The sequence below is a fragment of the Gossypium raimondii genome, chromosome 6 (assembly GCF_025698545.1).
Source record: "Gossypium raimondii isolate GPD5lz chromosome 6, ASM2569854v1, whole genome shotgun sequence".
Taxonomy (NCBI): domain Eukaryota; kingdom Viridiplantae; phylum Streptophyta; class Magnoliopsida; order Malvales; family Malvaceae; genus Gossypium; species Gossypium raimondii.
The window spans coordinates 31,649,746-31,675,691 of NC_068570.1; the positions used below are offsets into that span (position 1 = coordinate 31,649,746).

The 25,946-nt window shown below is 32.9% G+C and overlaps 1 protein-coding gene across 1 annotated transcript; it reads right to left on the bottom strand.

Annotated features, from left to right (window-relative positions):
• Positions 1 to 24,832: 24,832 nt before the first annotated feature.
• On the bottom strand, positions 24,833 to 25,453 carry LOC105771615 (uncharacterized). The gene has a single exon (XM_012593047.2). It carries the CDS (start codon positions 25,451 to 25,453, stop codon positions 24,833 to 24,835), a length of 621 nt encoding a protein of 206 aa, XP_012448501.1.
• Between the last annotated feature and the right edge of the window lie 493 nt (positions 25,454 to 25,946).

Below are 25,946 nucleotides of genomic sequence, written 5' to 3' on the forward strand. Positions count from 1 at the left end.
ATATCAATGACATGAGTGACACTGCTAGAGATTCAGATTTTCCTTTTGAGCAAGCCATGCGTTCAGAGGGATCTCAGGACTTTGAAAATGACAAAGATTGTAGCTTACCTCCAGACTTATTGAGGATGTTTGAGCAGGAGGATAGACAGATCCTACCTCAAAAGGAATCATTAGGAATTGTGGGCTTAGTGAAGATTAGATTTGACCTGACATTAAAGATGAAGCAAGACCTTGTTCAAGAGATGTCTTTGTAGGATCATACCAGGATATGCTGGGTTAAGCGCTGATAATGAAATCTGCGCAACAACACAATGACAAAATTTACAGTGTGAATGACGCAATGAAAATTCTTTGTCGAGGCAATGCCTTTCTTGTTGACTCAGTATAGCTTTGCCTGTTGGAAGTCGAGTTTCCATCTCTTCAAGTTTTGTTGGATTTTATCCTGATTGAAGAGGAGTGTCCAAAGTTTCCTATTGAATTTTCGCCCCAGAAGGCTCTATGAAAGAAATCTGATGCAAAAAAAAAAATTTCATATACAAGATGAAAGTGGAAGATCTTATCGAAAGGGATGACATGGACTTGCCTAGTCCTCTGGGTTCAGATCCAATTTTAAAAAAAAAAAGAAGAAGAAAAAAATCAAAATCAAAATCAAAGTCAAAAGCAAAAAGAGAAATCAATCAAAGTCAAAATAAAAAATATGAAAAGCGAAAAAAGAAAAGAAAAGGAGAGGCCAAGGCGAAAACCCAAAAAGGGCGCCTTGTAACCAAAGGTGGTTTTGAGTTGAAAACCCTAAAAGGGCGACTCAAATTTCAAGCAAAATGGGGCATGGACATCACCATTATCGAAGACTTCTAATAGGCATTGCTTCACTATTGAGATCATTAATTACTTCATCAAATGGATAGAGGCTACTGCATGCGTCAATGTTATCATATGCCGATATAGAATTCCAAAGAGGATGGTATTGGAAAATGCACTGAACTGGAATGACAACACGATAGCTGAGGGCTGTAATCAATTCAAAATTAGGCACCACGATTTGTCACTGTATTGCAAGACAATGAAGTTCAAAAAAAAAGATGATGAAAAATGAAAAAGAAAAATGAAAGAGTAAAAATGGAGAGGCTAAGGGGAAAACCTGCAAATCGCACCTTAGGCCAAAGGGGATTTGAGTTGAAAACCCAAAAAGGGCGGCTCAAATATTGATTAAAGTGGGGCATGAGGTAATCAAAGCAACTCGAATCTTGACTAAATTAGGCATGTGGTGATCTTGCTATACCTGAATCAACAGAAAAGGATAGGCGACATCTTGGGGCATCGACAGAGTACTGTAGATCTCCTAAACACATGTCCAACTCAAAATGGTCTTCAGAAAGTTTGTACAGAGAAGTTCAAGTTGCAATATCTGGGGCACCCAATTCTCATATTATTTGTTGTTCTTGGAGTACCTTTTTTCCTTTCCAAGATATAAATTCCCAATTAATTTCTTTGTCATCCTTCTTTACTATTTTCGATAATTTGTTCTTTCGAGCTATGCTCAGAACCAACTTTATTCTTATCCATTGTTATGACCTTTTTGCAAACATGTTGCATTGGAATAATGATTAATGGACTAATAAAACTTTCACAAAGGAAGTTTTACATATTACTCTGAAAAGTTTCTAAATAATATAGGAGCCTGAAATAGGACTATTGTTTAGAACACACCAATTTTAAAGGTTGGAATCTGAGAAGGAAGAGTCTGAATTTAGACTTTCTTTTTGAATTTCGTTGTCGAATGCATTGGTTGAACAAAATGATAAGATGAAGGGTTAATGACAAAGCTTAAATGAACAAGCAAGCAATGATCATCTGGCAATAGGAAGAGGTTACCTCAGAGAAGAGAGCCTTCATTTGCGCATAAGTCTTTGGTACGACACATTGGGAATGGTGTAAGGAACTAGAACTACTCGGATCCTGTATCCTTGAACTGTGATAAGGAAGAATTGAGGAAAGACCGCATATTTCTTCGCTTGGATTACAGTGGGAGAATGATGGTACAAATTTTGTGTCCCAGTGGATTTCACAGTGGGGGCAATCTGACTAAAGTGATTCTTTGAAGAAATCGGTCAAGCGAGAATACGTTGTAGCACGTCAGCGTTAAAGCCTTAATAAACTTCGAGTAATGACAACCTAAGCGGGATCGTTCTCAAAAAAATAAAATTCTGCATTCATGCAAACACCATTCACACATGTCTAGTTAGGAGCATTTGATTCATTTTGATCATGCCATCCTAATCATTAGGCATAATTAGGTTCATTATACAGGTCATGTTCCCCAGAGAACAGATCAGTGAATATAAAAAAACAAAGCCTTGCCTCCATCGGTTGCAGTGGAGCTGATTAAAGATAACAGATCTTGCCTTCCTGCGTTAACAGCGAAGCAGATCGAAAACAAAGCCTTGCCTCAATCGGTTACAGTGGAGCTGGTTAAAGATAGGAGATCTTGCCTTCCTACGTTAGCAGCGAAGCAGATAAAAACAAAGCCATGCCTCCATCGGTTGCAGTGGAGCTGGTTAAAGATAGCAGATTTTGCCTTCCTGCGTTAACAGCGAAGCAGATCAAAAACAAAGCCTTGCTTCCATCGGTTGTAGTGGAGATGGTTAAAGATAGCAGATCTTGCCTTCCTACATTAACAGCGAAGCAGATCAAAAACAAAGCCTTGCCTCCATCGGTTGCAGTGGAGCTGGTTAAAGATAGCAGATCTTGCCTTCCTACGTTAACAGCGAAGCAGACCGAAAACAAAGCCTTGCCTCCATCGGTTGCAGTGGAGCTGATTAAAGATAGCAGATCTTGCCTTCCTACGTTAATAGCGAAGCAGATCGAAAACAAAGCCTTGGATCCATCGATTATAGTGGAGCTGGTTAAAGATAGCAGATCTTGCCTTCCTAAGCACTAGCGGAGCAGATCGAAGATGGCGAATCTTATCTTCCCCAGGAGTAGGGAAACAGATTTAAGCCACAAGTCCTATGTCCCTGACCAGCAGTGGAATAGGTTGGAAATTACAAGTCTTATCTCCCTAAGTAGCAGTGGAGCAGATAGAAGAAATCAATCCTATCTTCCTGAATTTACAGTGAAGCAGATTAAAACCACAGATCTTATCTCTCTGAAGTTGCAGCAGAGCAGATCGCATCCCGTTTTATCTCCCTGAAGTTGCAGTAGAGCAGACAAAAGAAACCAATCCTATCACCCTAAAGTTACAGTGGAGCGGATTAAAACCACAGATCTTATCTCTCTGAAGTTGCAGTAGAGCAGATCGCATCCCGTCTTATCTTCTTAAAGTTGTAGTGGAACAGGCTGTAGATAGCCGATCTTATCATATCAAACCTTATCTCCCTGAAGTTGCAGTGGAGCAAGTTGAAGATATAAGTCTTATCTCCCTGACGTTGCAGTGGAGTAGACTGAAACCATAAATTTCGTCCCCCTGAAGTTGTTGCGAAGAAGATTGAAGCTGCAAGTCGTATCTTTCTGAAGTGTAGTGGAGTGGATCGACGCAACAAGACATAGTGGACTGAATGAGGCTACTTGAAGAAGAGAAGCGTCAAAAGAAGTCAAGGCTCAGCGAGACCGGGCAAAATTGGTCTTTCTTAGTCTTTGCTCTGTTCTCGTTACACGACAATGAGCAAAGAGGGGCAGCTGTACAGACCAATTTTACCCAGCCCATTTCCAGCAGACCCAAAACCCAAAACCCACCTAAACCAAACCCAATTATCTAAACCCAATACAACACAACCCAAACAAATCTAACCCTAAGCCCGAATGGCCTAAAAGTTATGCCAATTTTCAGCTAAGGGAAAACCTTAGGTGCGCCGCACCTAGGTCTTCAGCCTCCAGCGCCGCAAGTCACGGCCACCTGCCCACTTGCCACTGCCATATTCACATCGCCACCAACTTCACCTACTCTACCTGCAAAACAAAGGAGAACACGTAAGCAGTAGAAAATGTAATTTTTTTTTTAGAATCGGTTATAAAATAGCGAATGTAATATCAAAATAGAGGGGGATTTTTGTAACAAAAAGAAATATTAAACGGAAAAAAAAAAAAGAGATTCAAGGTGATTTCCAAGTTTTTTTTCTGATTTCAATCTTTCCTTTTTTTTTTTATCACTGTTTTTATTTTTATTTTTATTTTTACTTAGCTAAAATATAAAAAAGGGTGAGAAGAGGAGAAACTTACCGGAAAGAGGGCTTTAAAAGCTCGTTATCGCGCTTCGTCAGCCGTCGATTTGGTGGCGGTGCGGCAGATGTGCGAACGGCGGTGGGAGGCCGATCGTTGGAGGGCATTTGAGAGGGTGCTGCAGATTTTTTTAATGGGGGGCGAATAAATGAACAAAAAAATAAAAAGGGGACTTAAATGGAGAGCTGAAACGGCAGCGTTTTGGGTGGCTTCCCCAGACGCAAAACGACGTCGTTTTGGGGAGGCCGACCCGTGACCCGACCCGTTTAGCAGAGGATCCACGCGTTTCAAGACCGAATGGGTTATTTGCACTGCGGATCCCTCCGCTTTTACGCTCGGCTTCAATTCGGTCAGTCTGTCCCTTTTTAGTATTTTCATTTTAACCCCATTTTTTCGCGTCTATTCCAATCTAGTCCTGCGCAAAATGATGCGTGTAAGGAATAGGGATATTGCGCGATCGGTCCTCATTCTGTAAGCACGCCTCTTTTCAGTCCTGCACCAGTCCTTTGGTTTATTTACAGATTTAAATCCCAAAGTTTGTTTTAAAATTCAATTTGCCTTCTTTTGTTGACATTTCGGTTATTTCCGTTTTTTTATTAATAAATTTGTTACTATTGTCCCTTATTATTATTTACTCATTTATAATTTTTAGTTTTAGTTTTTGTTATATATATATGTGCATACCTTTGATTTATACATTAACATATATGTATATTTTATATATATTTCTATGATTTACACAAGTATCTATATAAATCTATACATATTTTTACTTCCACGAATATGCATGTATACTTGTATGTATTTTTATTTTACCAATTTTATATATATTCATATACACACTTTTATATTTTATAATTTATATGCTCATTTATATATTTGTATTTATATTTTCATATAATATATATATACATACATACTTACATATATTTTTACGTAAATAGATTTTTCATATTTTCATAATTTTATGCACACACGTATATATCTTTACTTTTATAATTTTATTTATTTATTTCATTTTGATTTGAAGGAATGCTTTAATTTTATTTGCTTGTTTACATTGCTATGCTATTGATTTGTAATTTTGTTTATCTTATTTTCGTTGCTATTACTCGTGTTATTTTTACATCATCGTATTCAATATTGTTTTGTTGCGAGCATTAACATCGTGTTTATTTCTACTATTTAGTGTTAGATTATTTTTATTCAACGCATAAATTATGATTTTTGAATAAACAAAATTTCGTGTTTAGATTTGAGAAAGTCGTACCCTAACTTACTGGGTTTCGATTTTCACAATAAATCTAAATACGTGAATCTTTTCAAACTCAAGTTTTAAATGATCTCGGGAATAAAAAAGATCGTGTCCTAACTTACTGGTCGTGATCCCTTTTTTTAAATCCGGGATAGCTAAATACCTTTTAAATTTTCGGCATTCATTCGCGCATCGAGAATTCGAGACCTTGTGTCCTAACTTACTGGATATGATTCTCTTCCTCGATTAACGTGAAATATACCTCATTTTCCCAAAAATTTTCAACATTATAATATAAGGATCGTATTTTTAAAATTCTTCAAAGTTTTCAATTTTCGACATTAAAACATTAACTAATCAACTAGGTACCAATTTTGGGCGTTACGAGGGTGCTAATCCTTCCTCGTATGTAACCGACTCTGAACTGTTTTTACAATTTTAGTAGGGCCAAAATCGTTGTTTTAATAAAATCAAACCGTTTATTAAAACAACCACTTTTGAGGTGATCCAATCACACCTCATTAAAAAGGATTGGTGGCGACTCTCGTTTCATTTTTCAAAACCCAAGTCGACCCCGTTTTGTCAAAAAAAATGGTGTCAGTAGTGGGAATAGTAGCCAGAGATAGAGAGGGTTCAGTCCTCATTTCATGTTCAGAGATCCATCATCGAATAACTTCAGTTTTTGCGGCGGAGGCAGTAGCATGTCGGAAAGCTCTCCAAACAGGCATTGACATGAAATGGGAAAGTATTATTATAGAAGGAGACTCATTATCAATAATAAGAAAATGCAAGGAAAAGAACCCGGATAAATCTTGGGTAAGTGCGTATATCTATGATATTCATCAGTCAAGGCTAAAATTTAAAGAGTGCAGTTTCGAATATGTCCCAAGATCAGCGAATAGTCTTGCGCATATCCTTGCAAAGGAAACATTGAAAAGAAATAAAGGAGTTTACCTGGTCAGGAGGGTCCCTGAAGATGCGGAAGTTCAAGCGGCATGTGAAAGGGTGAGAAAGCCCGATTGAACCATAAAGGGGAATGAGTGGAAGGAGGGGAGTCTGAGAAGATGGAGACAGGTATGATTAAAGTATGCCATTATGATTAAAGTATGCCATTGGAAGGTTGGAAACGTCTTGAAGAAGGAAAGGAAGATTTGAAATGAAAGGACGGTAAAGGATTTGACGCTGATTGGGCAAGTAGAACGGCAACATTTAATCTGCTTCAGATTTTAGTTTCCCTCTTTTACGTTTTTCTAGGAGAGTAGTTTTATTTTGTTATTTTTATTATTCAAGTTTTTAGGATGGGCCAAGTTTATAACTGGTTTCCTCTTCTTTATTTTTTAAACAATTGCTTGTGTAAGTGTGATTTTAATATAATCCCAATCTGAAGTTTATTTCAAAAAATTTGGCGAAATATTCACTGGTTCAATAACTATATTTTTCCCCGATCAATAGTACCCATAAAATCCAATTTTAATCCATCAGAAAAAACACCCTGCCCCTTATTTGGTTTCATTCCAAATCTGCCATTAATTGGCCTTAAAGCAGTCAAACCTGAATTTGTCCCAGTGCCCACCGTCACTTTTTTTCCTTTGGCCCGTTGCTTGGCCCTATTCTCCACGGCCTTGCTTCTTATCATTTGGAGAGCTAAAACATTTTCTCCCACGTTGTTAGTCTGCTTCATATTTGTTTCCTTTTTTTCTCCATTATATTTGTCATTAACTGGGACGGAACTTTCTTCTTCAACAACACTCAGCGCCGTGAAACGACTGTGTCCTCTCTGTCACTCCACCACCATATAAGGGCCAAGGGGTTCATCTTCTACTCTTCGTTCAAGGCCTGATTTGTCCATGACCAGATGAGCACAGTTTGATTCTCCCACTAGTGAGGTCGTCTCAACACCCAAGCATACATCCACTCCATGCCCATAAATTTGACATTTGAAATAAGTGTTTGGCAGGGTTTCGTATTCAACTCATTAGAGGCGGCCATTGATCCGTACCTTTGATACCAGTGGTTTCCTCAAATAGACATAGACCGCTAGCTGCGCAAATCGTCCCCTATGAGCATAGTCCATGTGAATGTCCAATTTCACCACCAATCCAACTGTCTGACCAATCTCCTTAAAGAGGTAGTTTGAATAATATCTTTATGGAAGACCAGTTAGCCTTATCCAAACGACCTGCGATTCAATCCCACTTTGGGCTATTGAGAAATCCGGTGACCATGGTCGGACAGTTAAATAGTGTCCAAAAATTACCCATGGTCCCCCAACTAGTGCCTTGTTGTAGTCATTCTCATCCTGAAATCTAACCAAAAAGAAATCATTTTCAAGATCCTTGAGTTGAATCGGGCATTTTGGACTCCACAGTGAGGTAATTTTATTCACCAGTACATTAAATCCAATCTTTCCCCCAGTATTTTCACAATAATTGTTTTGGCCATTCGACATTCAATATACTCTTGTACTCTATTAGAAAACGTGATTGATGGTACACCCTCGACTACTTCAGGTTAAACATCACCTTCCATTAGGGTAAAATTGTTGGAAAAAACGAGTTTGGAAAATGTAGCAAAAAATAAATTTTGGAAAAATAGAGTTTTAAAAGTTATTCTAAAACAAATCTTGGTTGTGATATCTAAAATAATAAGCGCTTAATCAAAATTGTACCTTTTTGATTCTTCTAGGATGAGCACTTCGACCAAGTAGTCTTTTTTGCTATCCTCAAGCTTACATCTGCCGAGTGTGGGCTCTCTTCAAATCAGAAAATTATTCACAAAAATTACTAGTGGGGTAATTTCGTATTTTCTCTAAATTTTTGAGTCAAGTTGTAAATAAAAAAAAGCTCTAGAAATTTTCTGAAATAATTTCTTTAGAAAATTTTCTCTCTCTTAAATTCAAGTGTGTGTAAAATAATGACCAAAGCTCTTTTTATATAGGGAGAGTTTAGAGAGTTTAATTATGATCAAACTTAATCACTTTAATATTAAATTAATATAATATTTATAAAATTTAATATTAAATCTTATTAAAATAATAGAATGTTTATCTACAAGATAATCATTAAATTAAATTTAAAATTAAGATAATAACTTTAATATTAAATTAATAAAATATTATTAATATAAGTATTAAATTAAATTTAATGTTCAACTACTGAAGACCAACCACCACTAGCCACTGAAATACTACCGTCGCAGTCGCTAGCACCGCCGTGTCCGGTGGTGTAGGTGCGACACAACATCTCGAGCTGGTTGGGTTATTACCAGTTCAGTCCGGGTTAGTGACGACCCGGTCGGTCCGATCTAGCCACCAGTTGGACCGTCAACCCGGTTTCACATACCAAGTCCAGTTCGACCAGTTTTTGGATCTTGGTCTCATTTTTTGGTTCCCAGACCCAATTTATGATATTAGGTCCAATTTTCAAGTTCAATTACCTATTGAGCCAATTGACTAACTTGAAAATTAATTTTCAAAAATATCATATTAATTTTAATTAGTTTGATGAATTTAATTTTACTTGATCAAAATTAATTTTTTTTTAAAAAAATCACTTAGATTTTCAAAATTAATTTTTCAAGAAAATTCTTTAATCAAATTCTCTAGTTGAACAATCCTCATGACCACCTAATTTAATTCCACATTGAATAGATTGACTCAATTAAATTATTTTCAAAGTTGTAGAATTTTCTTTTAATTCAAATACATTCCCGATCGAGCTTTCGTTGACTTAGCGGAGGGACTAATCAGACATATACAATTAGGCTCTAGTAATTGCAATTATGTCTAGAAGCATCATTTCGATGATTCACAATTACTTAATCATGGAGTCAGTCCACAAGAAGTACCATGATTGAAAACTCCTTATTGTATACTCTTTATGAAAACAATTCATCAACTGCTTTGTCTAATAACCTCATCATGTATGTGTTACCCTTATATAATATCCTTGATTCCTTTGAGTTAAATCCATTCACTCAATACAATCTTATTTTATCTCATTGTCAACATTGTGTCTTTTTAATGATTAATATGATCATTGTCAACAAATGACTGTGATAAATTGCTCGTTCGAGAACAAGCAACCTGTGACCACGTTTCATATTTATCAATCCACACAATGTCAATGAGAGGATATCATTAACTCTTTAATTGAGCTATGAATTCCATTGTTGCAAGTAAAGCCATGCTATACACAAGTCATGTAACAACATACTAGCTATAGGGTCGATCATCTTTAGAGTATAAGCCTCCATTTATATCAAAGCACATGAGTTGCATACGCATGGTCAGTGACTAACTCAGAATTTAGGTAAATCACACCATGAACGTCACAAGTGAATTAATTCAAAAATGGATTTATAATTAATTCATCTTGGGTCCAGTCCAATGTATCATTCCACCAATGAATACATTTATGTCCCTACTCGTGGAGTCAATTGCTCCGATAGCCAAGACTAGTCATCTCCCCAATTGGAATTGTAGACGACATAATAATCCTTCTCAGTATTTGAATAAAATGCTCACTTTGATTCTTTTACGGGATTACGGACTCGTTTAGATTATCTACTGAAGTAAGTTATCTTTCTCGCAATGTAAATGTTCTTACAAAGCCACTTATCTTTAGTTTGAACTTAGACAATCAATGAGCTAATATTTGCTTGTCACAATTTCACTATGCATGCAAAATATAAAAGACAGAAATACAAAAGACATAATAATGAAATGTGAAATTAACTTTATTTGTTTATTCATCGTTCAAATAAATAGAAAACAGTTATAGATTTACTACAATATGGGCACAATTCCCAAGAAAAATTCTCCTCCAAGAAAGCATTTTGTTCTTTATCTGATAGAGCCCCTAAAATTGTTGATTTATATGAAGCTTTAGGAATATCTGATCCTTGAATTTTTTGGCCATTCCTGTCCACCATCGGATTGTCTTTGTCTAACTGTAGTTCCGGTCTAGTGCGTACTTTTTTTGTTGTCCTACCAACACCACAGTTAGAACTCGAATTGCTGGCACCTGCCATGAATTCCACCATAGGAAGCGTTGCACTCATATTTAATTGAATCAGGTAACTAACTTATCAACTATTTTTAGATATTTGTACTCTTTTATTGGTGTGGGTATGTGCATTGGCGGATACAAGGGGTAGGTGGGGGTATTGTTCATCTAGCTTTTTAGAAATTTACATAGCACCACTTTAAAATAAAATTTATTACATTAAACACCTAAAATTTTAATTTTTTTCCTCCAAAAAAATACACCAACCCTTTTAAAGTTTAATATATATAAATATATATATTTATCTTTTATAAAATAAATTCTTTTAAAAATTTCAAAATTTTAAAGCTTTCAAAAGAAGCTACAATAAAAAATAAATCATCAATATTTTTGAAAAATAACATAAAAACTAAAGAAAAAACTTTTACCCATAAAAATAAAAAACAACAACCTAGAACAAGCTAAAAAAGAAAAGAGAAGTAGTGGAAAAAAGCAATTAACAAATTATAAGAGAAAGAATAAGATATTATCACCAAAGAAGAAGAACATGAAATTTTTTTTGTCAGCATATAGCTTTGAGATGTCAACTAGAACACTTTGAGCTTGATATTCATCAACATAAAACTTTGAAAAATTTGTCCTCAATTCCTAAATTATGCCAAGAGTTGACAAAAATAGGAAAATCAGTCATTTACTCACTTGCTGATAAATTAATTCGATTTGTGTTGACTCTTCCTATTTCAACAGCTACTACTGAGTGTGCGTTTTTTGCTATGAAGATTGTGAAGAAAAAACTTCGAAATAAAATGGAAGATGATTATTTGAGGAGTTACTTTATTATATAAATTGAAAAAAAAATTGCACAGACCTTTGATGATGATTCAGTTATTGATGATTTATGTGACATGAAGGAAAGGAGATTACAATTTAAAAAGCCCAACTTGTTCGAATAGGTGAGTGATATTTCTATTTTTTTTTTGTATGTTAAATCATATGATTTCTATATGCAAAAATTATATTTTAGGTAGTGTTAATGTTGTGACCATTCGACTACGGAAACATAAGCTCAATGTCGCGACTATGAGTGTAGTATCCCCTAAATCTTGCATCATTCAGCTCAACTTTCCAAACATCGATATCAAATGGCCTAGATTACCCCAAAGTTGAACACATCCCATTTTAGACATAATTTAATGGCCAAACTACATCTTCAATACATCCAACATCTTTGAACATATGATTACATGCATAAACATATTCATTCTAGTTCATACATCATTCTCAATTACTAAGCATACAAACAATACCTCAATTCCAAGCATTCATATATAAAATGAGCATGTATACCTTAGTTTCACTAGATTAGAACATGATCATGCCATCAAGTATATATGGTAACTTTCAAAATGTAATATTCCTACCATTTGAACCAAAACATCCCAAAATGGACCTAAAATCCAACTTAAGTGTAACAACCCGTTTTTAAATGGTGCCAGAAATGACAATTTTGGAACCCATTTTTCGATGATCGAGTCAATAAATAGTATTATTTAATATTTACGAGTCTATTTTAGTATTAAATTAAATTTTGATAAAGTGATTTTATTGAATCAATAGTTTATTGTGGTACAAGGACTAAATCTTAAAAGTGATAAAAGTTAATCGTTATAAATTTTTATTTGCTAAATAGCTTATTTAGTAAACAAATTAAGGCCTAAATAAAAATTAGACCACTTTTGGATTGTGAGTGGACAGTTGGTGGCTTATTATGTTTATAAAATTATTAATTAATGTTTTAATTAAAAAATTAAGTAACACAAAATGTTTTTATCATAAAAACTAAAAGAAAAATGAGTCATCCTCATTCATTTTTATCTCCTTCCACTGAAAAACATAAAGAGAGCTTGAAAATCCATTGTTTTAGCTTCAAGGAAGTTTGACCCTTGCATGGTAAGCTAAATCGAGGTTGTTTTTTGTAAATTTTATGTTTTTGAGATCCCGAAAGCTTGATTTAGCTAACCCGGGGGACTAATTTGTAGAACTATTAAATTCTATAAAAGTTGCCATAGTTGAATCTTGAAACATTTGGTACTAATTTATAAATTGTGAGCTTAGTTATGAAAAAAGAACTAATTTGTAAAGTGAAAGTTGTTAGCTTTGAACATAGGAATTAAATTGGAAAGAATTCAAAATTTATGTTAAATTTATGTAATTATAGTTATTAGAGGGTTGTAGAATGATGTGATTGAAATCAGATTGAAAATGAGGCTTAAATGTGAATGATATGATTGTTTTGGTTTTAGGGACTAAATTGAATAAAATGAAAATTTAGGGAATTTGTGAATAGTTAAATTAAATTTTCATATGCATGAAATAAAATAGTATAGGTGTTTGTAACTAATGAATTGAAATGAATTCCATATAGGTTAAGATTTGAATCAACTAGAAGACAATCGAGAAAAAATGAAAATTGTGGTTAGTCATGACATTGCACTTATTTTTGTTTTAGTCTGGTATGTTCATATGGTATAGATATATATGGAAATTTGATGTATGTGTTTGAATTATAAAATTATATTGTGTGATTGTATTTTAAATTGTATACAAATTGTTATAAAAAGGTGAGAAATGTATTAAATTGTAAAGAATTGATTTGATGTGTTAAATATGCGCAGATGAACGTAAGAAAGGATAGGATACAATTGGTATGCCAATAGGGTTATTTGTGCATTGTACGAGATTTGTAAAAGAGATGATACTGAGTATACTAATGTACAGAAAAATCACTGATTATATCAGAATCTTGTATTTTTTGCGAATTATCGAGTTATGTCTCTACAGAGACTCTGGTGTGGTGGAGGGATGTATTGTTATTTGATATTTGGTGCCCAGGTATGGTGTAGTTACTACTCTAACGAGCAACCTGATGCGGTGTAGTTACCCACTTATATGTAACCATTCGATTTGGTACATCGAGTTAAATAGATAAATAAAAAGGGAAATGACAAAATGATAATATGTGTTCTAAGTTGATGTGTTTATATGATGATGGAATAATGTTAATGGTATGTAATTGATGAATTTGTTGTAAGGTATTGAATCAGAATAACAAGTAAATGTGAATTGTTATATGATTTGAATATCTGATGAACTCACCTTGTTGTTGTGAATTGGTATAACAAACAAAAATGTTAAGTTGATTATTTTGATATGTTTAAATTTTTAATTTGAGGTAAGTTTACCATTTTAATACCTATGAACTTGCTAAGCATTCGTAATGTTTACTCTGTTTTGTTTTATGTTTTATGTAGTGGTCATTTTTTGAAATGTGTCAATTTGATCACCTCGAAGCTCATACTATCTAGCTTTTGACTTAGTAGACTTTTAACATTCTGGATTCAGTTACGTGGCCTGTATATGGGACATGTGTTACATATGTGTTTACTTTGAATGCTTGTGAGCTTGAATCGTAAATAATGTTTGATTTTGGATGCTTACATGTTATGTTTATAAGTGTGAATGATGGCATTGTGATAAGCTATATTTGAAGCATATGAGTGGCCAATTTTGAATGTGGAATGGATGAGCTAATCTGAAAAAGATGGTATAATTGAATTGGTATGGTAATGTAGTGGTTCAACATGATGAATTGCATGGTTGATTAGGTGTGAAGTGTTCAAGTAAGTGTTGTGTTTGGATACTAAATGAGACATGTTAAAATAGTGATAGATTTTTGTTTAAATAGAAGTACATTTGGTATGGTTTGAGTTGACTTTATGTAGGTTAAAAGTGTGCTCAAGGCACTATTTGAATATGTGGTTGGTTTCAACATGATAAGGTACCAAAATATGATATTTTTTTACCTTCTAGCAAAAATTATCGATACTATAGGTTGAAGTATCAGTACTTTACCAAATAAATAGTATTTTAAAACAATAGAATGTTAATATGGTATCAATACTAGTATACAGTATCGATACTTATCTTCAAAGATCAATATTTTATAAAGGTAAAGATACAAATTGACTTGTGTTAAAAGTTTTGAAAATGGCAGAACGTCAAAACAGTATCGGTACCCCATTTGGTACCGATACTTCTTAAAAAGGGTATCAATTTCTTATTACAAGTATCGATACTTGTGAATCTTAACTTGATTTTTTGAAACATCGAAGCTAAAGATGGTATGGTACTTGACCTAGGTATCGATACCTATGCTTACACTTTTTGAAATGGTATTTGAATTTTAACTTGATTTTTTGAAATATCAAAGCTAAATATGGTATGGTACTTGACCTAGGTACTAATACCTATGCTTACACTTTGAAAAGTTTGCAATTTGGTCCACATTCATTCTCGGGTCACCTTTAGAGCTTTTGTAAGCTTGATTGAGTTTTGGTTTTATTGGTATACTGTGATATGCATGAAACTATCATCAGAAATTGATGATTGGATGAATTAATGTTGAGATTTGAATTTGAATTACTCTAGTGACAGTAGTAGCATCTTATAGCTCGAGTTCGACGACTAGGCCGGGTGAGGGGTGTTACAATAAGACCTTAGGTACATGCCATTTGCTATAAACTTAACAAAATCTACACAAACTTTCTAAGTTGAGAATTGAAACTGGATGATACCGATCACTTTGAAACTTCAAGATCTACAATACCTGTGCATGGAAATAAACAAATTGTATTGTAACAGCCCACTTGACGAATGCTATATCGAGTCACTATTTGGCATTTAATTTGTTTACGCTAAAGATAGAAAATGAGTAAGTTAGTGAAATACCCTTTTTAGCTAGGAGGTGTATTTTGTGGGTTCGCTATTTGGTGGACTTTAGGATTTGGCGAACTCATCTGTTAAACAATCCGCCAACCCCAGATATTTTGGGTGAACTCGTTAGTTTGTAACTTAATAGATTTATTTCCATGTTTTAATGTGAACACGATGGCTCAATAAGTAATGTTGGAGTGTTGGAGTTTAGTTGAGACCTAGTTAGAACTGAACTAGGGTACTGTAGATGATTAGACTTTAAAATATTAAGCGAGTTTATTCATGGGAATCAAGGGCGATAGTGGGATTTTCCTGATCCTTCTACTAGACCTTGTCTCCGTTGGCTACGTACATAAGAATATCGATTGCCTACATGTATTACTTTTACATCTTCTTCCCTAAATTATCCTCTAACTTTCTGAAAGACCTTAAGGTGGAAAGCTTCAAATGAAGAATGCTCTCAGTAATTAGCTGACACCATTGTTAGTACTATCTTATTAGTAATTTTTGGTAAACCCTTAGTTTGTTATCAAAGGAATTTACGTATTTGCAATTGTGCATGCATAGGTTTTTAGAACTATTTATAAGGGGGAAACTTCCTAGTTTTGGGTTGCATGCTGCCGATTTATGCATGCATGTTTAATTTGAGTAGTTTAATGATCTAATAATTATATTTGTTTCTCATTTAGCTCAAAAAGCTAGCAAAGGTCCGAGCAATAAAGGAAAAGGACCTACAGAGTAGATTCCTATTTTAGAGTTTCTGGTGAGTTTCTTCTTACTCCTTTTGTATTATAAACCCCTTAAGTAATTTAAATTGCATAAGGTAAGTATTCCTACTCCTAATAAGTTATGGTGTGGTGTTTGGTTATACGTGTGTATCAACCAATGTTGCTCTGCGTGAGTATGGTAAGTTCTAATGTAAATACTCTCCTTGTTGTACGAGCTCAGTGTCGATTATATGTGATATATAATATGTAATATATGAGAAGGAGATTTGCTTGTGATGCCTCCGGTAGGACAACTATATTGAAAACTAGACTGACAAATCACGAAAACACCTATTCAGCTTAATAGAAATGATATGAGGAGTTATGGTGGTATATGTATATGAATATGGTTGACTGATATGATTCTGAAGTTCTGGGTCCATGGTTGGCAGAAGGATGGGTCATTTGTCAACGTGCTTGATTATGGTAAGTCATGGTTAAGTTGGCAAGCAGTGATCGCCCTTATGTTGTGTTTATGTTAGTGTAATGTATCCGTCTAAGTACTGTGAATGCCATTTGGCGTATCGTGTTTGTATCTCATGATTTCACTAAAGAGTCTGATGCTCTTTATGAGTCTTAATGCTTGTTTACCAATGGTATCTTTGTATATTATTTGTGTTTTTCTTTTTGTGTAGAACTCACTAAGTTCGTTTGAACTTACTTGGTTGTCTTTTCCTTCTCAAGCGTGTCGATAGTAGAAAGAGATTTGGTAGGAGGGGACTACGCCAAAGTTACTGTTGATAGTGAGCCACTTAACTAATTCTGTATCATGCATCGCTGTTTGGATGGGTGGCATGTAGATATGTTTTGTAACCAACTTTTGTAATTATTTACATCCTACACCAAAACATTGTTTTAAGAGAATTTTTACATACTCCTGAAGTATGTGTTAAATCTTAGTGAATTACGGTTTATGAGATCATTTTTAAAACACATACGCCAAACTATTTTGAATGACGTTTAACTGCCAATGATGCACTTGAAACTTTTGTATGAGAAATAACTCATCTTTCATTTTATATAAACCTGTTAACTTTTATAAGGCTTCCACCAAATGTTTGTTTAAAATATGTTTTATTTTATTTGGTGTGTTATTGATTTGATTGTTTTGTCTTTGTAATTCAGGGGTATACGTTGAGACCTCAAAGCTATAAAAAAATTTCAAGTGTTTTCATCAAATTCAAAGGATTTTAAGTTGTGACATACCATACTCAGATCTGAATATCGGGTCGGGTGTGGGTGTCACACATTTGTTGAGCAATAAGGCTTAATGCTATTAACATGATTTTAAATCAATAATCATATAGAAAAAATATTATCAAATACAATAAAAATATGATCCAACTATCAACAAAATCAAATTTGCATTTTATGTCTCATGTGCATAGCCTTCATAACATATACCATTTGACATATATTTCATAGCATATATGTCATAGCATATTCCCAACCCATTTTATTATCTTCTTTCTATATTGAATCCACTGATTCTTTTTACAACCAGATCGACCGTCAAGACTTGTATTAACTAGATCATGTGTCATTACACATGCCATCATTTATTGTTTAAACATTAAGATACCTTTATGCAATTCAATAACTAATGAAATTAAGTAATATACATGTTTTCATAGTCTTTATTAACTGGACATGGACTAAAGATGGATACACGGATCATCTAACCATCGTTGGGTCTGAGTTACAGGATGCCACACTTGTTGTCAAAGCAACTACAACAAATTTCCAAAAGATTTAACCATTCCAGCATGCTTACAAGTATAATACACGTTCTCGATATGTTGTATAATCATTTCTGGGTCTTATACAAGTTTACGAAAGCTCTTTTGCTAACCCGAGGTCAATTAAAGAATAAGTTGAAAAGTTTCTAAAACTCACGGGTTGATATCGTGACACCATGGCTATCTCGTCGTGACCTCATCAGTCAGTGAGTGACGTCACAACTTCAGAAAACTTGAGGTCACGATTTCACTCACAGTCGATTTAAATTGTGACGTTGGGAACTTGTCGTCACGACATTACCCTCTATTTTGGAAAAAAATCACTTTGAAACACATTCAATGCTTCATATTGAAAATATTTTAACATATATATGCTCATACCACATTCAATAATTCAGTATATCATGCAATTTATGTACATAAGGCTTGCTAAACTTCTTAAGATCAAAGAATTCAAATGATATATGATACATATTCATGACCTTGACATAACTATGCCATTTTCCAACTTTAACATACCAAGTTACCATATTTTGCAAGTTTAAACACATGAGGCCTATGCACTTTGAAATCAAGAATTCAAAAGGCATTAAACATGATAAAAGAATTAGTCATAAACTAGGCCATTTACCAACCTTAACATATAAACATGACCTTAGCCCACAAATACACATTAGCATTCACATTAGGGGTGACCATTTATATAGCAAAAGATCCTATATACATGCACAATATTAGTTACCAAAATGAACATACTTCTACCGTCTTGGTGATAGTGTGGTATCCACACTGATCTGGAATTGTGAGTTCTGCAAACTAGGGATCTACATGTAGGATAACAATAATAGGTAAACTTTTAATGTTTAGTAAGTTTAAATGGAATTTACAACACTTACCTTAATCATAGGTAAGCATGTTAAGTACCAAAGGTTTAGGCATACATTTAGCGAGAACATGACACCTAATGTCACAACAAAGTGAGCATAAGAAACATATGTACCCATATATGTCAAACCATATAACATAACCAAAATAATTACCGAATTATACCAATTTATATAAGATCATCACAATTTCACATACTTTCACTAGTCTACTTGTAATGACCCAAAATTCACGGGCATCGGAAAAGTACAATATCGAGCCTCCGTCTTAGTGAAATGGGTTCGTAAATAATTATTAGAAATATTTATGAGACTAGTGGTGTGCCTAATTAGGTTCTAATTAGGTGAATTTAGCTTAATTAAGAGTAATTAGGAAAAAGGACTAAAGTGAATAAAGGGTAAAAGTTGAATTGTAGATTAAAAGAAAATAAAAAGGACCAAAATGGCAAATAAGCCATTTAGCATAAGTTGAGGTGGCAAACAAAACAAAAATCTAAGATTTTGTTTGTTTAATTAATATAAATAAATTTGTTATAAATTTAATTATGTTCAATTATAATAATTATATTTTAATTAATAACATAAGGACAAGTGTATGGTGATGATAAAACACGTGTGTAATAAATATATGTAAACATTTGTAGTATAATTATTTACTTACTTATATTTTAAACTAAAGATATTTATTATTAAATTAATTTATTATAAATATCATATTATGAATTGAATTAAATTAAAGCCAAGTGTATGGTGATAAAAATATACAAATGTAATAATAGTATTCATACATTTATAATAAATTTATTTAATTACTTTTTAAGTAAATAGATATTTATTATATTATATTATATTATATTATTATTATTGTTAACTAATATATATATAGTAAAGTAAAATAAAAAAGGAAAGAAACAAAATAAAGAAGAAAAGAAACAGAGAGCAATTCGAAACAGGGGAAAGGAAAGAAAAAAAGAAAAGGAAAAACTAGGGTTTTGAAGCTTAAAGCTTTAACTGATAAGTCAATTAAGTCCGTTTTTACTTAATTTTGATGTTTTAGAAGCTTTGGAACAAAGTTTTGTTGAAATCAAGTTGAAGTTTTGGAAATTCTTAGGTTTTTGAATATAGTTCATGTTGAACAAATTGATGAATTAGGGGTTTAATTGATAGAAATTTTAGTTAGAATTGATTAAAGGATTAAATTGTAAAGTAAGCTATAAGTTTTGCATAGTAGGGACTAAATTGCAAGAATTTCGAAATTAGGTATTTATGATGAAATTTAGATAGTTATGTCTAAGTTTGGTTGAAATTTTAGTAGAAATAAAGTATGAATTAAGATAGGAAAGTAAGTGAATTTAATTAGGACCAAATTGAATTTACGGTAGAAATTGAATAGAAATGGAATAGGAAAATTTAAATATTAGACATAAATTAGTATTGTATTAATGATTATGAAAATTATCCTAATTTTTTGTAGCTAATATCGCACCCGAGGCATCTACGAAGAAAGAAAAAGAAAAAGTGGATGAGGAGTAGACACGAGAATCACGATTTGTATTACTATAATTCAAATCTAATTATTATTAATTATTGTGTTTTAATTGAAATGCATGGTAAATAAATAAGGTAAGAAATTTGGTATGATAATATTGTTTTGAATGGAGTTGATTTCAAGTGAATATGATTATTGAAATTAAGTATTGATATTGAATTGAATGAAATTAGATTGAATTGTGATTATATGTGAGTAATTGAGATGAATATTGAATTAAGAAAGTGAAATTGAAATTGAAATGTGATTATTGAATAGAAATTGAAATGGTTTGAATTGAATTATTGAACTATTGTGGTATTGAACTGGAATATTGAAATTGGTGATTGATATGGATTTTATTGGAATTGAAATGAGAAATTGAAAAGTGATATGTGATACTGATGCTGGAAGTGAATTTGCTTATCAAAATTGAATGAAATATCGATTAAAATGTGAAATTGAATCAAATGGAAAATATGAGATATTGTGATTGAAATGGCATTAATTGAAATTTAATTGAGAAATATATATATTGAATACCCTATTAACTAGTCGGGCTAAGTCGAATATAGTTAGCATGCCATAGGATTTGGAAGAGTATGGGATTTATCGGCGTTGCCGATCAGGCACTTTATGTGTCGTATATCAGGCACTTTATGTGTAGACACCTCGTGTGTCGTATCAGGCACCACGTGTGTCGTTTCAAGCACTTATGTGTCATATATTGATCAGGTACCAAGTACCGTTTTAGGCACAATGTGCCGTACTTGTGTGTTTGGTTGGATCCATGTATCCGTCAAAGTCCGGGTTTGTTAATAGGGTGAATAACCGTAATGGGAAAAGTTTAAATGAATTTGATTGATTGTACTATTAAAAATGTGAGAAAGTTGAATTGTGTATTGAAATTGAGATTGGAAATGAAATGCATGAACTTAATGTTCATGTAGTGATTGAAATTGAGACATATGATATGTGAATGAAATTGAAGAATAGCTAAAAAAAAAGGTGAAAATAAAGTGATTTGAAATAGTGAAATAATACTTGAATTAAAGTGATTTGAAATAGTAAAACAATATTTGAATTTTAATTGAATACAAGTTATTGAAATTTATTTATGGATTTAATGTATGAATCGAGTATTAAAAGACTATAATTGTAAATTGATTATAAAAGAACGAATTGACAATGGAATTAATAATGGATGAATTTTTAAGATGGAATGGGAAATTGATATGAATTTAAAATAGTTATTGAAAGACTAATGTCGTAAGGTCTTAGTTATGAAATAGAATAAGTTATTGAATTGAGATATAGAAATGAAATATATGAAATAATGATTTAATGAAATGGTTATTGATGAAATGCATGAAATGGATATTGATATAGTAAGAAGATATATAAGTTAAAATACATATTATTAAAATAAATTAAAGTTTAAATGCATGAATGATTTATTAAAGGTAAAATAGTGGTAAGATTTAATGTGTATATATATATTGTTTTTACCTTAAGTATTTGAATTATAGTAATACCACTGGGTGTATATTCAGCTTACGGTTTGTTTCCGTGCGCAGATTAAATACAAATTTTTTTTTGAAGAGTTGAATTTGAGATTGCAAGCTTTCATCTCATCACATCTTCAAGCAACAATAGGGTATGTTTTCAAATTTTAAATAGAATGGCATGTACTTTGGAAAAATATTAAGTTTTTTTAAGTGTCCGTTTTTATGTTCAAATGTATTAGTAATTAGCCAAGAATTAATTTGGCACAAAATGTGATATTCCTATATCAGGTTCCTTGAGTCAAACATGGTATAGGGGTGTTACACTACTAGTTAATGCCAATACAATTTTTAACCACATACCTTGGAAACTTATCAATTCGATTCATTTTCATTTTCTGATTTCAAGATTCAATTTTAACAGTTCACCCAATGGCACCCTAGTAAAACGGATTCAAACACACGGGCGAACTACACCATACCAAGATAGCTCATTTGAGCATAAACTACACCACACTAAAGCACCGAAGTGCAAATCCCGTAGGCATCCAATGTATATATATATATATATTCAAATACATCCCTCCACCACACCAAGGTCTCTAAACAAACAATGAATACTCGACGATCCGTAGCACATGTTGGATCTCAAAATAACATATCACAATCTCCACATCATCAACTATCCTGTACACAAGCGCGCATATGACCTTATAAGCATGCCAATAATTTTCTATCCTTTTACTAAGTTTACATGGGCATCAATTATCCATATTTGCATAACCATGAGTTATGACTATCACATATCAATTTCCAATTTCATCGATCAAGTTTGACATGAATCACACATACAATTAAAGATACATTTAAGTTCTCTTTTCATTCATCTAGTTGCCAATCAATAGATATAACATCATTCACTTATCACAACTCATTTCAATTTATTTATGTTTTTAGCCAATTATGCTGATTTCCACCAAAGTTGTAACATAAGTTCAAACATAATTAAAATGAAATTAAATATAAGCAAGCCTATCAAAAAAAGGAAGGGTAGTAAGTTTAATAAGAACTTACCTTTCAAAACACAAAATGAGTAGATTTCTTAGGGACTATTCCTCAATTTTTTCCTTTCTTCTACATGCTCCACTTTTATCCAATTCTTGTTCTATACAAATATATGTACATACCAAATCAATATAACACACAATAGTCATTCAATGGCTCACAACAATAATGCCATGAGATGCATGTTCCTAATTAATCTCATTTTTTTATTATATGCACATTTTTCATTTGATTCAATTTAGTCCCTCAACTCGAGATAAACATATTTTTCGATTCTTAACTTTGGATCAAAATCTGATTTCACTTTCTCTTATTAGGGACCCTATACTTTCTATTTATAGCCTAATTTCATGACAAATTTTACACTTATTCAATTTAGTCCATAATTTTACAAGCTAACAAACAAGTTTGTTTAACTTTATAATTTAGTCCTTTTCATGATCTAAGCTCAATATCTATCAAATTCAAGCCTAATTCATCAATTTATCAACAATGACATCTTGCTAAAAACTCAACAACTGAACAAATTGATACATGAGCTAGCTAAATCAAACTCCCATAATCATAAATTTATAAAAGTTACAAAAAATGACTACATGACTATAAACTAGAGTACCAAAAAATTTACAACACTTACCATGATTGTAGCTACCCAATTTTAAGGGGAGAGATGAGCCAAAAATCTCATCTTTTACCCTCTTTTATTTCAAACCCTCTTTTATTTCAACAAAAGTCAAAATTTTAAAATTGTGGCCAATAATAATTCTCATTTCTCCCATTAAATCTATTGCTACCAAATTCATCCATGTGCCCAAAATATTTTTCTCATTTTAAAATTCCAATTTAGTCCATTAGAAGAAGCCCAAAATACTTTTTTAATCTCCACATTCAATTTACCATAAAAAATCCTTGATTTTCCATTCCACATATTAATATATATATATTTTTCTTATCTCTTTTATTCAAAATAATACTTGTTGAACCACATTTTTTTGTAATAGTCAATTTACACTTTAATTCTCATATTTTTCTCCAAATCTTAACTTTAATCTTTTTTCCGAAATTTCAAACTCACATTTATTCTTATTAACTTTCCTTTTTAAATATCTAATTAATTTCTTAAAAGGATTCATATAATAACTCGTTTTATATTTTCTTAGAAATTGCACTATGTACTTTATCGAAATAGTACCATTTACTTACTTGAAATTTTGTGACATTACAGACAACATCTTTGTTACATAAGAAATGGTTCAGTCAATGATGAATATGAGACGAGGTCAAGGGGGCCATGATTTTAAAAACAGATTTACCTGAAGCATATGATAATGAGTCCTAGTAGAATTTGGAGCACCTTCGAAGATGGATGATTTTAAAAATAGGCATTCAACATCTCAGTGCAGAATTTGACCCCATTTGGATGGTGGAGTTTCTTTAGAAATCTCATAAAATTTCTCATCCTCCAAACACTTTCTTGATTAACTACTAGAATTGGATAACGAGGGTTAGGTGTCTGAGGTGCATCAGATTTTTCGGTAGGGAAATAAGCGTGCCAATCACCTTGCTAACCTTGGCCAGCATCAAGAGATTGGGTGATGTTGCTGGACGCAGTTTGATTCCCTTGCTACAAGCTTATGTGGGTGGGAAGGGAATGTAACTTATTTTCTAGTTTCTTTTTTTGGAGAGTTATCATGTCTGTCACATAATCATTCCTATCCTCACTGCACAACCCAAATCCAATGCCAACCCATACAACGTCCTCACCAAGTGGAAACCATGCCGCCAACAACTAGATCCACAAGCCAAAAAATGCATTTGATTACATCACCCTACCCTATACTAAATTAATTCCCTCCATGTTCGCACTGAAAGTACCCTATATGACGATCTACCATGAAGATTTTTGAAGCACTTGGGATATGCAGATGCACCCAAACTAACCAACAAAATAATAAATACCATCTCTATAATCCGAAAATTACAATAATAAACAATAAAGTGTAGAAGTAAAGAACAACCTGAATACAACTATAAATAAAAACTGCAGCAAAACAGCATATATAATCCTAAAAATAGGGAAAAGAAGAAGAAAATATTACACCATATACTTATAGTTGCAGTTTTGGTCTCCAGCACTTGAATTAGACAAAAAGACAATGATGTCGCATGAAGTTGTAGAAACAACATGAAACTTAAACAAATTCAAGATATTAACCTTGCCTGAAATCTCACAAAATGTCTCCAAAGGCAGTTCACCACCCGAAACATCAGCGAAAAAGTTTGAGTCTGAGATGAATCGATCCGCCATGACTGTCACCGTCAAGTTCATCGGAGCCGTTTTATCTGCAGAAATCTTACCGGCTGGAATTGGAACCTCGCCTACTTTCTGGCCCCTGTAGTTCAACTCAGCGGCCGAGTCAGCATACTTGAACCCCACTTTGTTGGAGTTCTTGATGGTGAGATCCACGTCCAGGCTAAAGTTGAACAACACTTGGAACTTTGTCGTATCTAGGTAAAACTTCAGGTCGGATAAGGTGACTGAGTCGACTGTTATTACGGGGTTTTTGGGCTTGAAAACGGTGAAAGCTAAGATTACAATGAGGATTATGATGAATATTAACCCACCCATGGTTGCAAAACAGATGTTTCTGCATTTATGGAGACGCTTGGGGTCATTGTTCATGGCTGCTGAACTGCTTGCAGTCTGTATTTCCATTGATTTTGAATATGATAATTCTTACTTCCAGGTTGAAAATTTTGCAGGTTTTTTTATTATTATTAAAATGGATTGGCTTTTAATGTCACGGATGATAAAGATTGAAATTGGGAACGTAGCCCATCCTAGAAATTAGAAAAGGCATATAGAAACGAGGGAGCAATTAATGTTTTGGTTAAATATTACTCATTAAATTTCCTTTTAAATAGTATATATTTTTTAAACTTCATCATATTTCTTTAAAATCACTTATTTTCCTTTTAAAAATACTTTATTATTCTTTCAACCTAATTAATAAAATTTTAGATCTAAGAAAATCAAATCAAGCATTAGGTATGTTAGGCAGGCCCTGTACATGTTTCACATACATTTAGGGGCTACTGTTTTAATAAAACTGAATTGAATTATGATTTTGACTTTCACTTGGAATTTGAATAGTTTCATGGATATTTTATCTACCTTTGATCCATGAACAAAGCTTTAATAATCAATT

What these genes read in the sequence shown, in the direction of transcription:
- LOC105771615 (XM_012593047.2), bottom strand. Translation starts at nt 25,453, where the DNA reads ATGGAAATACAGACTGCAAGCAGTTCAGCAGCCATGAACAATGACCCC.